General features: G+C 36.4%; 1 protein-coding gene across 1 annotated transcript; it reads right to left on the reverse strand.

Moving 5' to 3' along the window:
• Positions 1-1,142: 1,142 nt before the first annotated feature.
• On the reverse strand, positions 1,143-17,396 carry LIPI (lipase I). The gene is made up of 10 exons (XM_065650956.1): positions 17,318-17,396; positions 13,810-14,186; positions 12,179-12,287; positions 11,202-11,303; positions 9,676-9,765; positions 8,393-8,560; positions 6,748-6,840; positions 5,610-5,721; positions 5,062-5,235; positions 1,143-1,230 (listed from the first exon to the last, which is right to left on the reverse strand). The coding sequence occupies exons 1-10, from the start codon at positions 17,394-17,396 to the stop codon at positions 1,143-1,145; spliced, it is 1,392 nt and encodes a 463-aa protein (XP_065507028.1).
• Positions 17,397-17,917: the final 521 nt, after the last annotated feature.

Raw genomic sequence — 17,917 nt, forward strand, 5'->3', positions numbered from 1 at the left:
GTCCATCTTCTTTCTAACCCAGCTGTTGACTTTCAATAAAACTTACAATTCATAGGTTTTGGACATCCCACTCTGACACTCAAATGAAATAGATCAATAGGTTCAACTAAGTGTTGCTGTCAAGAGCAGGGACAGCAATGGCATGGGAAAGAAAGGAAAGGGATAACATGCATATGACTCATTTACATGAGAAACCAGGGTTAAATACATAAAATGACCTTAAAGAAGAAAAATACACATATCTGTTCTTCAATCAGTACCATCAGGAAAGGCAATCTGGCACTGGAAAACCTTTTTCTGAACTGGAGGAGGAAATCTTTATGTAGGGCTTATTCCTGCTCACATTCCAATAGATGAAGAGCTGTCACCAATCTCAACCTGAGCAGCAGCTCTAATTTCAGGAGGCCCAAAAAGAAACAGAATGAAAATGCATTTATTTCATCTTTAAGTTATTATCTTCAGAACAGACTGTAGAATTGCTTCGTATCTGAAGCAACACTGCCCTGCCAATAGGTTTAATAGAAAAAAATCTGAACAGTTGCAATAATATTCATCTATGATGAGCACAAAGATAACTCGTTTAAATAGCAATTTTATATATGTGTCCAGAGATCTTATTGTTCCAATTCTCAGAGATTGAGCGATTCTATAATGAGAAAACGTGAATTCATTTCTCCAATAAACATAGCATAGCAAAACTGCTGTGCATTAGATCTGCAGATCACATGTACAGTATATTAAAATCACTTAGTGGACAGATAATAATGTTACCATGTAAAAGCCATTACAAATAATAAATAATTAAATACATGTATGACTTGACAAATAATGTGACAGGACTATGTAGAGAATTCATATTTAATTCAGCAGTTGCTTCACTGCTAACAAATAATAAGAAATAGACCATTGCATGTTCTCCACCATGATACACTTACTTTATTCAAATTTCCCAAATACAGAGAATCTGAACTTTTCAAGTAATTTCACCCTAAGGCACTCCAAGTAAGTTATGCATATTACCAGGTAGACTCTTGAAAATAAATCTAGCTTATCTCATTTACTTTCTCATTGCAGTCTTTATCCTGAGGAAGAATTAAAATGTCACTGCTATAAGACAAATTAAGTTAGTAGAAGCTCTCTCTTCATGTACCCCTCTCTGGGCAGGGAATAGGTTTGAAAGTCAGTTCAGTGTTCTCCATCAGTACAAAATCATACCTGCACAGCTGCAGCCTACAAAAGCAGAAAAAAATGTGCATAACAGAAAAAGTTAACATTAATAGAAAAATATTTCAGTATTTGATTATGAAACTTCCAGTATTTACCACCTCTCAGAGATGGTATTCAGGACAAGAAGAAACATCTTCTTGTCTAAGTTTACACTCTATTTTATGCATCACTCTATTTTTTGCCAGGCAGAACAATCAGCTGAATGGTGCAAAGTGGCATGACAAAAAGTGTATCACATTAGTCTCAAATACGAAGATGCAGTACTTCATCCATTAAAGCTATTAATCTGCATTCAAATTAATTCTTTAGAACAATTGCCCAAGAACAGCCCAATTCCTGTTAACACTGGGCCTGAATAATTTACTCTGAGTTCCTTAGGTATGAAAGTTTCCCTACTTTCATTCCACAGAGGAAAGTAGAAAACCACATCATTATATCTTCTAACTCTTTCAGTTGCAAAGACAGCATGCGTAAGAAAGTTTCATGCAAGAGAGCAATTTGCCATCTAAACATCTAGAAAACTCAGAACTGCATAATACCACAAGCAGAGGTCACGAAGGGAGTCACACACATACACAATCTTCTTTTTAAGGTCAACACAGACACTCTGCCTTTTAGGGCAGAAGTAGCTCATAGCTCTGCCTTTCATGCACTACTACAGATGGATGCTGAGAGCTGGTTTGAACAGGCAAACAAGTAGCATAGCCTCTGATGACACCTCTAAGGGCATACAAGCTGCAATACTTACTTTATTTAAAATTATCTTCTATATTGCTCTGAACTCACAGAAGTGGCTATATAAAACAATCCACCTCAGACTGGGATGCAGCGTACAGTGAAACAGCTAAAGGACAAAGTCTGAGAAAGAACATCCCACCAGGCACTTCTGTTGTTGCCCATTAGTGTGACATCTCCAACCAGTCGAGGTCCCACCTGTCTGTATGTGAAAGGACTGCTGGACTTCTAGATAGGAATTTGAGGCCCCTTAAGGACCCCACAAAGCTATGATAGTAGATTTTATGACAAAGAAGTTACAGACAAATTCTGGTATTCTGTATGATGCGAAGTATAGAATTTCATTCAGTCCTTCATCCACAATTTGTTCTGATTTTAATTTAATAGTTTACTATTATTTTTGTAGAGGGAGAAAAAAAGACATAAAAGCACAGAAATTGCCAGCATCTTAAAGGTCCCTACAAAATATAATGAAATAAATCACAGGACAAATTTCCAGCCAGAAAAATGAGAGATTATTATATGCATCTGTTTCCTGACTTGACTTTCAATATCCCATGTAACAATACAATGCTGTATTTCGGCACATTTGCAACAGTATTTGCAACACAGCAGCACAATGTGTTCGCATAGCCAGTTCTCAAACAGCAGCTGTCACCTGGTAAGGGCTCCGTCTGACCCTGGGGGATATAATACTTAGGCAAACAGTAACAATGAATACTAGAAATAAAAAGGTATGTTTTCCAAAATATTGTATTTCATCTGACATGCAACACACCAAAGCTTGTAATTATTGAGTACCAGGAATGCCTTATGAGAGAGAAGCCTTGAGCAAGGAGCAGGTTCTGTTCACCAACAGGGAGCAAAACACAAATACTTTTTTTGGTTAGGTGAGGCTTTCATAACCCCTCATCCCATGTGGCTTCTCTGCTATCTACAAGGGCTGTCTGCAAGGGCACACCACTCTCTTGTTCAGTAGAGGGATTAATAAGGTCTCCTATTTTATTACTTGTGTTCTTGTTTTGGTTAAAAAAAACCCAAGGGTGCCTGGGCTAAGTATCTTTGAGACATTAACCTTCCCCATCAACTGAGTTTGAATTGACTGACAGGTTCAAAAGCTCTTTGGGAGAACTGACACCTGGACACACACAAGTTAGGAAAGCTCTCCGGCTTTATGGGTGAGCAGGAATGATCTATCTGTGAGGCCAGAAGAAGAGTCCAAAAATTATATATGCCTTTTAGCACCCTCACATTCACACAGCACCTGTGTGAATAATGGACCAGCCCAGAAGGCCATTGTCAGTGATATTCCCCAAACTCCCACTGTCTGCTGTTAACCCAGATCTGGGGAGACTGAGACTCCTATTGTCTTTTATCCCTGCACCTGTCCCCTGGTTTTTACCTACTACTTTATTATATGAATAATTTAAATATTTTAATGTAGTTTCTAGTTGATTATCCTGTATTCAAGTAATTCCTGTAATTATATGTAATGGAATAAGGTAAATATAGGTAGTTATAATTACAATGAGCAATTATGTAATGACACCAACCAATAGTGTCGTAACATCAGCATTTAAATTACCTTCACATGCTGATTCAATACACTATTTTCCATTGCTATGTGAGAGTGCGTCCATCTAATGTGCCTATATGGCTGCCATCTGATGAGGCTCCATATGAAACACTTTAGTGGGTCCTATTTTAAAGCAAATCAAGTGCATCTTACTTTAAAACTAACAAGAGTCAGAGTAACAGAATGAAAACGCAAAATCAGTAAGGGCTGTTCACTGAAAATCTTTCTTATTTGCTAGATCACTATATGAAAAAGGCCTGAATGCTGATAGGCTTCCATGAAATGTATCTTCTGATTTATCGCCATGGGGTTGAGAAATCAAATTGCAATATGATTAGAGCTTTAACTATCTCTCATCACCAAATACTTTTAAATAAAATCATGTCAGTTCACCTGAGAGCTTGAGACTTATGGCATTCAACAAGTTAGTAAAGGCAAATGTATATGCATTCTAGGGTACTATTTTGATTAATGAGTGTTCTGTTTCTTCCTAAGACTCTCCTACCTGTCTCGTCCTCTTTCCCAGTAAATATGAAATAGTAGATTAATTTACAAGGTTTCATAATTTTTACAAAGAATCATACCCAATTCCTACTAAACTAGTATCATAGGCCAAATCAGAAAGCCTTAAATGCTGTTTCTCAAGTTAACAAAATATACTGTCTCAAGACTTACTAATATTGTAATATTATTCTCACTCATTACTTGATAACTATTATTTGGTTTTCTTTTAAATTCTGACTTTGTTGAACCTTCCATTCATATGAAGCAAATAAATGTAACAACTCAAACTAAAGTACTCCTGCTACTCCTGGATATTTCTTAACTATTCCATGTAATACATTATTTTCACAAGATGAAAATGTAAAATTTAATTGCTAGTGGTATTGTACATGTAACTCTGGAGATCTAAAAAATGAACATATGGCAATACTGCTGAAGTACTTTAAACCAGAAATAATTAATAAAAGCTTACTAATGACACTTAATTATCAAAAAATGCAGATGATTTCTTTGTAAGTGTAGGCAAGCATAGACTGTGTTTTGGTCTTGGAAGGCCTTTACCTTCAACAACAAGACCAAAAACCTATTCCAGTCACACAAGTAGCTGAAGTATTCCATTTCACATCTAAGTGTGAAAAGCTGTGTATGGACACATGATTAAAATCAGAAAAGTGCTTGATAAAATTTATCTTCTGGAAGAGAACTTAACCACATGGGTGTAAGTCAGGCTGGTCTACATAAGTGGTCCTTGAAAACCCATTGCAACCAGACAACAGCAGCAGGCTGCGGTAACAAGCAGCATCCTGACATCTACATGTAAAAAGGGTGCTGTGCACTAAATGTTAAAATACAGAGAAACTCTTCCACATGATAAATTTGATCCTAGGTAGGCTGAGGAGGATATTCATGCATTTAGGAATATGTGATTAAAAAAATCAATAGCGGGAAATATGCATTTCTGAGGAAACATCCTGCACAGTTTAGTTCATAAACAACTTTGATACATGACAAACACTTACCTTTCTGGATTATTAAGAGATTTCAGCCTCATCTGGAGAATCCTAAGTTTGTGTTTTGGGCCTATTAAGGTCTTCGTAGAAAAGGTCAAGGAAATTTTTGATATTTTGTCAAGGTCTTGGTAAAATCCAGTTAGTATTTTGACTCTTTTATATTGATGAAATGTCGAAGCTTCACTGAAGAAAAATATTATTTCTAGTCAGGGTTTTGTTAGCTGAGTAAAATTAATTATTGCTAAGCATTATTACTAAGATCAGAAATCTTGTAAAATGTATTGACTTTGAGCATTCAGAACAAGGGCACTAGAACTGGATTCAGACCAGTACCATGCAAGGACCTGGGCTAGTTCATAAATGGAGAGAGGATCACTTCAGTGTGAGAAGCCTTGCCTCTGACACTGAGCCATATCCAGGAAAAGGAGCTGTGGCCAAGTCTTAACAACCCCATGATACTTTTTTGACTTACAAGTTAGCAAGTTGGAAGGTTTAGGAAGCTCAGAAAATTAGTCGTATAAAGTGATAAAAAGATTTAAAGACAAAGCACAACATACCTATTCATCTCTGATTCTACTGTGTTTCCAGCATAATCTGTTATTTTAACTTTAATGAAACCTCTCCTAGTGCCTTTATTCCAGGTAGTAATTTCCAGTAAGTAGTTATACACTGCAAAAAGAAATAGGAAATTAGATTCAAAGAAAGACCTCAAGAGGATACAGTTGCTATTGTCACACTGTTAAAAGTATTCACTGGTTGATGATAAGAATAGTGACTCTTTACTCCTAAATTATAAGCCCAAAAATTGATCACATCTTTGTTAACCTCTACTTGGCCCTTTGGAAGACACAGTGTTGTCAGTAACCATAATTACCACTATATCAAGAGATATTCAGTCCCTGGTCACAAAACTTGCCAAGATGATGGAAAAAGCTAATGGGAAAATTTGATTTCACTTGAATTCCCTGTAAGCCTGTCCCCACAACCCAAATCAAAGAACCTTTAACATAACCAGTTAGAGGAAGAGTTTGCTAACATTTGCTTATGGTGGTAAAGTCTGTTAATAAAAACAGAAATTGGATGAGGATCTAAACTGGACCTTCACATGGATAGGTAGATATCTAAACTGTTGCAGCTAAAGCCCATGTCATGAGAATTCATATCCAGAGAGTATAACCCTGAAACAATCAGCTAAGATTTCCCTCCATGGTGTTACTCCTAGGGAGACACGGACTTATAAAAGCTGGAGCAGCTCTAGTTGACTGCAGGGTGCTCTCCTCCTGGGCTGGAACACAGAGATGTCTCTTTTCCGTCCCCCACCCCGGGAAGTCTCGCTTCCTATTTTTGCTTTCTGAAAATGGCAGCAATGATTCCATCCAAGCGGGTTCTCTCGGTCCAGCTTTTTCCCTGTCACTTGATTCTCATTTTCTGGCTTCCTTCTTCCTCTTGGCAGCCCATCCCATTACTTGTAAAGACATATTTCTTTCTCAATTCATGTATTGCTTACTCTTCTGCCACAATCATTCTTCTTTTTCCTCCAGTCCTTGAAATGACACTTAGCTCATGGCTTATTACACCATTTTACACAGCAGCTAACAATACCATTCTACTTTTAACATGCTTTCACTCCAGATCAGCTAATAAATAACAGCCAAAACATTTCACAGTTTGTTCTGCATGCATTCAGTCACTCACTGCAGAACGGGTCTTGGTCCGAGGTATCAAAATAAGCTTTTGTTGGTGAACTTTTGGGGATTAGCATTTTTCTCCATCTATCAGCATAATAACCTAAAATCCAAAGTTAAATATTTCATTTCAGACATTTAGCAAAATCCTGACACACATAAAATTACACAAAAGAAACTCACCCAAAGTGACAGATCTGGCTTTAATTTTCTTAAATATTCTCTGAGAAAGTAAATTGACATGGAAAATGCAGGAATCCCCTGAGTATAATAGAATGTAATATACAAGTATTTTGTTCTTCTAATATATTAGCATAATGAAAATTGTCATAATGTAACAGTTGGAATCCATTTAGTCTAGAGTACTAACTCCAAAAAATAGTGCTTATAAACTCCTGCAGAGGTAATAAAAACAAGCCCAGAAAAGTAGCCCATATATTTGCAGAGAACAGCTACAGCTTCACATTAGGTAAAATTTCTTCCTTTCTCTTTTGAATCACTAAAGTATATATTTTAAACCCTTTAGTCTATTATTGTGGATATTATTTTCTAAAATGTTAGATAAGCTTATGGATGTAATGTAGAAAAAACTTCTGGTTTATACAATTCTATGCTTATTGTCTTTGGGGCTTGATAAAAGTCCTTGTTTCTAAACCGGTTGATCCTGTCCTCTCCCTCTCGATTTCTTTAACTAGACTGGACAACGAGGGCTAGTTCCAGGCTGCAGAGCTGCCACTGCAAGGCAGCGAGCAGGAAAGCTTGCAGCAGAAAGATGTCGCTTCTCCTCTCAGTTCAGAGATTCAGCCGCCTGCCATTTCCTCATAGGTTTTACTACTACATTTCCTCATAGGTTTACTACTCCAATATTTCTTCACTTCTAGCTCAGGCATTCTGTGTAAGTGCCTCAGGCATGGCTAATAACAATGCTGGGGAAATCCTGGAGACTTTCTGCCCTACCATAAGGTCCCATTATGGTTGGGTTTACTTACAAAAGAGCATACAGATCTGTCTATCTATGTTTTTTCTTCAAACCTGATCTAACTACTATAGGGTGTATATTCTAATATAAGGATGTAAAAAAGACAAGGTACAAATTGAAAGTCAACTTCTAATTAAATATTTTTAAAATTTCATTCCTAAGAAAACTGCCAATAAGGAAATGCTCACACTATTGTAGCTCTTTTCAAACTGTCTCCAGATCCTCTCTAAAAGCAATAAAACCCCAAACAACTAAAATCCTCTCCAAATAAAAGCTTGATTCCAAAAGAAGAGCCAGAGAAAACATGAAGTTGCTATAAAAATTATTACTGTTAAATAAAAACCACAGGCATTCTAGGGATGACAACAAACTGTGAAAGCCTAAAGTGATGAAATAAGTAGAAGTTTCTCTGTAGAAAGGAAATACTTTGTGGATTCATTTCAGATTGGAAGGCACAATAATCAGAGATTAGGAACATGCAGTTCCTGTGTCTGACAGAGATAACCACAAAGCAAAGACACGAACTTTAAACTACTTTAAGCAGCATGCAGCTCTGCACATGATCAATCTCTACAGACCCCTTAACATGATACTACAGATCTCTGGATTAGTCCCCGAAAGAGCTGGACTTCCCAGAAAATCTCACCCAGCCCAGAGCAGATATCGTAACACTTACCCAGTACTGGACAGGACATTGGCTGGAAAGCTTCACAATCAACACATTTTCCTCTCTTGTAATCCAAGTAAGAGTCACAAGGATATGTTATTATGTTGCACCTTCTTTTCAAAGATGCTAAGAAGAGGAAGACAGATCTTTGATGGTCACACTTAAAATAATGAAGTCCTTCAGGAAAGAAAAAAATAATACAAAGAATATGTAATCATTTTTCTTCACGAAAGAAAAGACATTATCAAAGTAATCCCATTTACCTGAGTCATTCTTAGTCAACCATGCTTTTATTCTCTGGTTAGTTGACCTCTAAGTGTAAAAAATGGACGCACACACACAAGAAGAAGAAATTGAAGACTATTTTGAATATTACAGGTATAGAAAAAAGTCTACAGGGTTTTATATGTAAAAAATAGTCTACCAAGTCATATTAAATTTACAGAATTTTTAGTTATAAAGGCTGAGTCTGAGTTAAAATTTGTCTTGTTGCATCCAGTGCAGAACATTTTGGCAGAAAAAGCACTGTGAGAAATACTTCAGAGATTCATCTCTAGTTTTTTTCAGAGGTACTAAATTCCCTTCTCTCCTAAGAAAAAAAAAAAAAAAAAAAAAAAGTTGTACAGGTGAAGATAATCCTGAGGCTTAAGGGATTCTCCCATACTCCCAGACAGCACTGTGCAGATTAGTAATAGAAACATAGACAGACATAAACATATCCAAAAAGAGTGAACAAAAACAATAGGCAGCAACATTGCCTAAGTCTTATAGAGGTTGAAATAAGCAAAATTCTGCAGCAAAAGATCATGTCATAAAACTGTTTTCATCCTACAGCCTGAAAGGCCTATCCAAAACCTAGTAGTTCATCATTGCCAACCAGGAGGAACCTAAGACACAGTGAAGACTTGAAAGCTTTGCCTTCCATGTCATATGCAAGTGACCCTGTCCAAATGACTTGGATACAAACATCTTCCCCCATGCCTAGCCACAAATAAACACAGAAAAATAACTATCACTATATGCAGATTGCATATATAATATAATAATATAATTCCATCATACCAATAACAGTGGTATGGTCGAATATGTAGGCTTATTGGAAGATCTTTTTAAAAAAAGATGTCAAATGTCTTTGCTATTTCTCATTTGCTGAGTGGGGATGGAAAAGACAGAATACAACGCCCTCAGCTCCCATACTACCAAATATGTGAAGTGTCCATTGCATTTAGTTTAACCTTTTTTGTATTTGATCTCCAACTCTTTTCTCATTAATTGAACACATGTTTATTTACCACTGAATACTGTTTTTGGACAACCAGGCTGATCCATTCCGCCATTTGGATAGAAATCAATGGTTCCTAAGGGTTTCTTGAAACCTAGTGCTAAAGTAAAAACATAATGAATCAGAAAAACAGAAACAGAATTATGCAGTCAATTATTTATCGTAACATTCACAACAAAATAGCGTGGAAGTATTTAAGAAAATTTTTGCAATTATGCAGTTCTTCTGTAAACAGAAGTCGTGTCATTAGTAAAAATCCATGAGTTTTTTTCTTTTTAAGAAAATTATATGCATGCAAAACACAAATGTATACAAGTTTCTGTAAGATTCCTCCTGCCACAAAGAAAAAGGAAAGAACAGAAGCAACTATTCAGTGCTGTAGCTGAGACATTATTTACACAATTTATGAAATTTGTGTTCTCTCCTGCAACCAAAATTCTTTACCAATTTAATTTTCATTAGAGTAAGATTTTCCATTTTTTGCACATGACACTGGATTCTACACTAATTTAAGCAGTTTATCAACACAGAAAAATCTGTATCTGTCCTATAAAAGACCATGGGTGAGATTTAGCACAGTCTGACCTATCTTTCATTTTACCACAAATCGTTTTTATTGATAATAATTGGAACATTACAAAAACTGATGTTTTAAAGCTTCATATATAAATTTGTATAGTTAAATTCTTAATGTTTATATTATTAAACAAACTGATATGAAACTACACAAATAATGGGGCAAGTGTGGTAGGTTTGAAAGGTTCACCAATAGTTTTGAGAAAAAAATTAAACCAGATTATAGCATAGATGAAGCATACTTTACAGCGTTTTTCATTTAACCTTACAGTAATGTGATTTAGAATTCTAAGCAGCTGATCTGTAGTGTACTACCATGATACAGCTGAGACTGGCTGTCTCAGAAGGGACTAATTCAGAGATAATCATGTGCTTACAACCTCTACGTTCATACACACTAGCACAGCAAAAGAATGTTAATGCTAAACTGTTTTGGAAATAGCAGTATCATAAATTAATGCAATAGGCACACTTTATTCAATGTGCAGATTCGGGGATTTTTTTGTATTCAGAAGGAACAGACTATAACAAACAGGACATAAATGACAGTGGCGTAATTGTTACTTTTGCATGACATTTAATGGACTCCTGACTATATGGCTATCCACATATGCCTTCAGTTAGCTGTTGGACATAAAAGTTATTTCAATATTTTCAGGTTCGGTTATGAAACTTCACTCAGTAACATGGCTACCCATGTCAGAACTGAACAAAACAGCCCATCTTTGCTGAAGTCATTAAGAAAATTTAGTTTTAGTTTCTTGATGAACAGGCATAGTAACATACAGTATGATTTCAAAAGTATAGACATTGTTAGAAAGCAACAGCACAGGAATCCACCTGATAACATAAAATATACTTCTGCAGCACTATTTGGATGTTACAGAAAAAGCTTATCCCTTCTCTTTTGCTTTCCTGCCTTTTCTCAAGTTGAAATAGGAAAGTTAAGGCTGTCATTACCATCAGTGTCTGAATGGATTACATCAATAAATTGTGCATCAGTACGATCCAGTCGCTCCTCTGGTGGTTGTCGAGTGAACGAAGGGCCCGCTGGATCAAGACCTAAGTGAAAATAACACTGGCATTACAAACCCTGGGGTCTGTTTCTACAGATATATACAAGACTGACATTTAAGCATTATTCATCAGTGACTCTTCATTTTCCTGGGATAAGAACAAAATCCAGGACAATTCTTCTCAAGTTTCCATTCTTCAGCTTGCTTAGCACCTTTTCGATAATTAGCTTAGCGAGCTTCCTTCTTAGTGAGCTGCAGTGAGTTTTGCTCCTTCACCACAAGAAGTATCTGGAGCCTGTGCACCCGAATGAGCACTGTGGATTCTGCCCTAGAACCAGCATCTAAAAGTTAATCCTAAACTTCATGCAACACTGGTCCAGAAAGATGTACCCAATTCTCACTGTACGCACCGCTTCCCGCAGATGACAATGGTGAAAGATGTAACAAGTATATGTAAGATTTGAAGTATCCACACACAGGCTGGACACCTGATGTAAGCACCCTGTAGCAGACAGCCCAATGTACTGAAGCCTGCACCATGTTCAGATACCTCAAACTGAAACTAGATCCTCATCCCTGATCCCTGTGGTCTGACCAAGAGGTTTTGAACTTGACCTGACTTGCTTCATCAACTAGACAGAAACTCAGGTAGTATGCTATGGAACTTCAGTGGCATTTGGATGTAGCACTCAATTTTCATTTGAGAGACTAGGGATAAACAGGTTGGAAAATTTCAGCTGTTACTTACGTCCTGAAGGCAGACTTTCACAATTTTCTGAACTTCTATCAGGGATACATTTTTCCTTGTATATGTTACTAAAAAATCAGTTCTCATTTGTCGATATTTCAGTGCTAGCATCTGTGTGCTTAGCAGCTATGACAACAATACAAAGTACATTAAATTGGGATTAAAAACCTTACCTGTAATTCTGCCAACTTTGCCTTTATACTTCTGGCCAACAAAGCCAGCTATATGAGCCCCAAGACTAACACCAATCATATACATAGTGTCAAGAGAAGCTCCATCTACCTATCAAGGAAAAAAAAAAAGCAAAAAAAAAAGCCACAACCACACACATGGTTAACTGAACAGACATCAGCAGACTGATTTAGTTTTCACTTTTTGTTAGTACTCTAAGTTATATTTCTAACTCTCTAACTTTAAAAACAAATAGGAATTACAAAGTTCTTTTCACATTGACATTCTGTACTAGTTAAATAGTGTAGTAATTATGAAATTATTTGACTAGTAAAATGTAAAAAGGAAGCTTGAGTTACATTTCTTCCAAACTGTCACAGTAGTTAGAAGGGGACCATGGGGAGGGAAGAGGAAGACATTTACCAGATAACAAGAAAGATGAACCAAAACTATGAACTAGGGAGAAAAAAAAAAAATCTATCTCGCCCTGCCTTATCCTTCCAATACTATTAACACTTATGCCACATATCCACTGAATAATGGTGACAAATGCACACTTGCAGGAAAGTCTAAAGATGCCCATTCTACAAAGTAGGCAGCATTCAAAAAACCAAAAAACCTACTGAAGAACTCTGAAATAGTATCAGCAGACCTGTTATAATCTCTGCAAAGTGATGGGATAATATGTGGGGTCTGAAATATTAATGCATCTCAAAATGAATTAACAAAGGCCTCATGACAGCTTGCAAGTGTGAAACTGATAGCTATGAACACAACATACCCCACCAGCATCACTTTGACGAACCACACAACAAGATTGGCCCAAGCATGCCCTGCAGCCATTGCTTTGCTGGGCAGATCCGTAACCAGCAATTAACCACAAATCTCCATCAAGAAATTTGCAAAATGCACCTTTTTAACCCACTCTGGATTGGCGACTGTTCTTATAATCCTTCTTTTTTTTTAATTCCATAACGATAAATTAATTGTCATAATTACAAATCGTTATCACTACGTCTAGTCCCAGATGCCAGTTACTGGTAGGGTCTCTCTTCTTTCATCCCATCCTTTCTCAGAATGCTGGGGTTTTTACTCAAATTCCACATGAATATTATCTTACTGCACAGCATTCAAAATTTCTCATAAAGGCTGGGAAAAAAAGTGGTGAGAATGGAAGAAAAATCAAGTGATAAATCTAACAATGCCATAAATGAGATGATAACATCATCATATAAAGCCCAGTTAAGACCACTGGCATCAGCAATTGTTTAAGCAACTCCCTCTAGAGTGCTGGAACAAATATTTGTATCTCTGTCAGTGATTTATTTTTCCTTTAAAATCCTTAATTATAGTACTTAAATAGTGAAAAGAGTAGTGTAATATTTTTGTAAAATCTTAATGCTGCATACTGTTTGAACATCTCTCGTTTCACTTCCCCACTGGTGCATTCATACTTTCCAGAAGACCTAAAACTTCCAGCTGGCTAAAGAAACCAGATGTACTCTTAGACATACTTCAGTGAAAGGCAAATAAGAACTCAGGTGGAGTTAAAGATATGCAGAGATTCCTTAAATATCCATTCCCATCTAAACTATTTAAACTTATTCAGAACAAATGCAATTCTCTGCCTTACCAGCATCTGGTCAATATAGTTCTTTAGTATTTCTGCAACTTTTCTGCAGTTTTCAACAGCAGCTATATAATTTACAGTTGTAGCACCACGATTCCAATCGACTATAATGAGATTAATGTCCTCTGAAGCCAGTAAAAGCTCCTTCATGTCACCTAGCCATGCTGGTGGAGATCCCGTTGGTCTGAAGCCATGAATAACAAAGACAATTTTCTTGGAGGTATCAAGGTACTCAGATGCAGTAACATTATGTTCAATGAGTCTCTCAGAACAGTTTGGATTTTCCCTTGTGTATAGCAGTAGCTGGACTTGGAGTTCTGTTCCAGACAAAGCATTGCCTATATTAAGATCTGTAAATTCAGGACATTTTTCCTCCTCATCTGAAAAAGATTAAAATGTTAGACAGTCATTTTATGAGTTAGACCACCTAAAATGCTACCTCTTCGCTTTTCTTTCCATGTTTTTCCAGTAAAAGTGAAGAACTTTTCCAGACCTTTGGAATGAGGTGCCAGAATGTGCACTGAACAACAAGGAGCCAGTTTTAATGACTCTGAAGATACTAATGTGCTTCTCTGAACCCTTTAAATGCAAAATTAACCTTTCTAATTGTTCTTGCACCATGTATTTTCTCCATAACGAATACAAATTAGTAGTCAGTGTTGATAAGATCATTTGCTTAACCATCAAATCTAGGTTTCAGAATTTTTTCACAACTAATGTGTTTTGTATCAACAAGACCACTGTGGTTGTTTCTTCCTTGTTCAGCCAAGGTGTCAAAGCTGCCAAGCCTTAGGCCTTATTGCTTGATCTAGCAGTAAGAAACAGTTGCCTGACAGTATGTGATGAGCCAGAACCCTTCCCTAGTTTTGGATCACTCTAAGGACACCATTAGCAAGAAATGAAAGAAGAAACAAAGGATCCTTTTCTGAGTTTGAAAAAAGAAGAATCTGCAAGGTCTATATATACATAATGGCACAAGAAAAACTGTAGTATTTAGCATTTCTGTACTCAGAGAGTTATGGTATACGAGGTTAAGCTGTAGATCAGTCAGGATCAACAAGAGGGTGGAGATTTTCAAACTAGTCTAAAGAGATTTAATTTTTCCTCTGTGTGCTTTTCAACATCAAAACTTAATGCTTAAAAAAATTTCCTTTAGCTGCTAAGCTCACATTGTGTGGATAAGCCACTTCAATATTCTAGGCACAATGCTGATGCCTGTCACAGTTCTTCTGCATGGCCTCTTCACTTTTGCTATGGTGTCAGCTGGCTTACAGTCAAAGAAATCTGGGCCAATATTTTGACTTCTAGTGCGCTGTGCTACTTTACAGAAGGCTTTTGTCTGATATTTTATGGCACCTTTCTCAATTTTTCTGTCATTAACAACTTTGTAAAACAAGAGTCAGTCCACTTCTGGAAAGCAAAAGTAGGAAGAGGAATAGTGCCTACTCAGTTCCTTAAAAAATAATTTAAAAAAAGTAACCCAAAATTCTCAGAATTTTTGAGTTACAGGAGAGGCAGTTCTAGCTCTTATCCTTTTCCCAGCAAGCGGCTAGCAAGCAGAACCGAATCCATCACATTTGCACATCTGAAACAGAGAGAGGGCCCTCACTGGTCTATCAAGCTGTGAAGGGCAAGTGCGGGGGGGTGACAAGATACCTGAAAAATGTATTTGATACTGTAGTGAAGATCTAAACAAAGCTAAACAACGTGAAGTACAGCACTTAATATGGTAAAGATGCTAATTCATTTAAGGAACTAGACCAATCACCTCTAGGCCAAACCATGTATCTACAATGACTAGACCAGTCACCTCTGGACTGGACATCACAAAAAATAATGGATATTTCCAAAGCAGAGCAGGGTTGAAGTTAGAATGTTAGAAATGGCCTGAAACTTCCTGTCTCAAATCATCCAGACAGAAGTTTTGTACCTATCATCACCTATGACAATAGCTACAATTATTACATCTGGGAAAAGTTAGAATTACCTATATTTCAAAATAAATATCACTACTCTCCTCATTTAGACACTGAATAATTTAAGTAACTTTTACTGAGATTACTGGAAAGGTTGTCAACTAACTACTGATAAAGGAATGCATTCCAGTTTCATTGCTGAGACATCCAAGAAGCAGCTCTGAAATTAAGAGATGTTCAGCTGCAGTTGTCTTGAATGTATGAAAATGATATTCGAGAACCTAGCAAAATGTCATACATGTGACATGACACTGAGATATTAATAGAATGTGTCACATTTAATCTCTAGTTTTCATACAATTATATATTACATTAACACTAGAAGTTCTATTACACAAATGTCACATACACAGCTAAACGATAATAAACAGTCACTTGATTACATTTTTGCTATTCAGATTCAAAGCTGTGACATGAAACTCGTTCATTTTTGCCTAACATTGTTCTTAAATCGAAGTTTAATCACCAATCCTTAAAATTCATTCCTACATATTTAACACATAACAGATTCATGCTAAGATATTGTAGAAGTATTCCTTCATATCCATTTAAATGTTTTGATTTATTATCATTTGATTGGTAGAAATAAGTATTAATTATTCTAATCAAGTGAAATGACAGCAACATGAAACAGAGACACAGTCTGGTCCATGGAACTAAGAAATCTATCACAAGGAAAATATTTTAACTGATGAAACCTATTTACTTGCTGGCAAATGTCAAAGGGAAACAACTTGTTTGCTTATGGCTCTGAAATGACAGCAGTTGTTCTTTGAAAGGTAAATAGAGGAAAAAAAAAGAAAAAATGATGTCTTCACTGTGGAATTAGATAAGCACTATAAATAGATTTATAGATTTAATATTTTGAATTGTTTAGGAAGGAGTCATTGAGGGGAGGTTTTTCAAACTCCTATTTCTCATTGATTACTGGAAGGAATACTCAGCTGCCCTTTGTGCACACTTGTGGGAGTACTCACACACACTTTTCTGTACAGTCAGAACACACAGATAAATGTTGGGCAGTTACATATGTAGTTTAGCTCAGTTAATATAAAATTTTAACTTCCCTGTGTACATTTGTAAGCATTGTAAGCATCTTCTGCCATTGAAAACTGGAAAATCTTAAGTGCGCACTGACATTCTTGTAACTAAATTTTGCTCTTTAAAGCATAACGCGTAACTTGAAAACCTGTCAACCTATCAAATCTGCAACAAACAATAAACTTACGTTTAGAACTATTTCACAATTTCCTCTTTACTTTGTACAAAGTGCAAATACCTGAGTGGGTCTGTGTGCAAAGTACAGCCAGAGATAAAGTATCAGGCTTTGTTCTATTTACTTTAAAATCAAACCCTACATCTCAGTCTCAAAGTGATCAAATTCTCTTTACTAATCATCTGCTCCATTAGTTATAATTCACTGGGTTTAATCTTTTGGTCAATTTAAATGAAAGAATACTTGTTTGTTGGGAATTTTTTTATGTTTGAATAAAGCCAAGAGACTACACCACAAAGAATAAGTGAATGGTTCTTACCTGATTTCACCCAGTATATCAAAAAGATGAAGAAACACAATCTCAGCATGTGGAAATGGAGAAAAGCAATATGCAACATTCACAGACAAGTGGCAAATCTAGTGCTTCCTTATAGTATGCTAGATTTCTGACCTGACTGCCACTAACAAAGAAAGTGACATGTGGAGTAGGAAGCAGAAAGCAACGCTATATTCCAGCTTCTGCAATTCATGACTCCTCCTATTGAATGACTTCAGTAGGTAGGGTGGTTTCTGGTCTTTAAGGCTTGGGATTAGTCTTTAATCTATTTCCCTCTCTCTTTGGCCATCAGCAGATTTACACATAAGCAATCAATACTATGTATTACTGACAACTCTGTCACATACATGGAATTTAGGAAGCAGAATAACTACAGGTACTTAGAAACCCACTGTGTGTCTTTTTTTAAGCATGTCACTCAACTGCAGTTAGAAGCACTAAGATGAGCAAAATAAACAGAACAAAAAGTCATCCTGGTGACAGGAGGATTTTCCTGAAAGAACTCGAAAATAATTCTGAGAACTGTATGTCCATGGATTATTTTTGCACAAAATTATGTTCTGAGCTTTTTTCAAGGCATCA

This window comes from Caloenas nicobarica, chromosome 1 (assembly GCF_036013445.1).
Source record: "Caloenas nicobarica isolate bCalNic1 chromosome 1, bCalNic1.hap1, whole genome shotgun sequence".
Lineage (NCBI taxonomy): Eukaryota > Metazoa > Chordata > Aves > Columbiformes > Columbidae > Caloenas > Caloenas nicobarica.

Excerpts from the sequence above, each read along its gene's own strand:
- LIPI (XM_065650956.1), bottom strand. The coding sequence starts at position 17,396 with ATGTTGCATATTGCTTTTCTCCATTTCCACATGCTGAGATTGTGTTTC. Across the intron at positions 14,187-17,317 it reads GATATACTGGGTGAAATCAG|ATGAGGAGGAAAAATGTCCT; the intron begins GTAAGAACCATT and ends AATCTTTTTCAG. Across the intron at positions 11,304-12,178 it reads CAAAGTTGGCAGAATTACAG|GTCTTGATCCAGCGGGCCCT; the intron begins GTAAGGTTTTTA and ends ATTTTCACTTAG.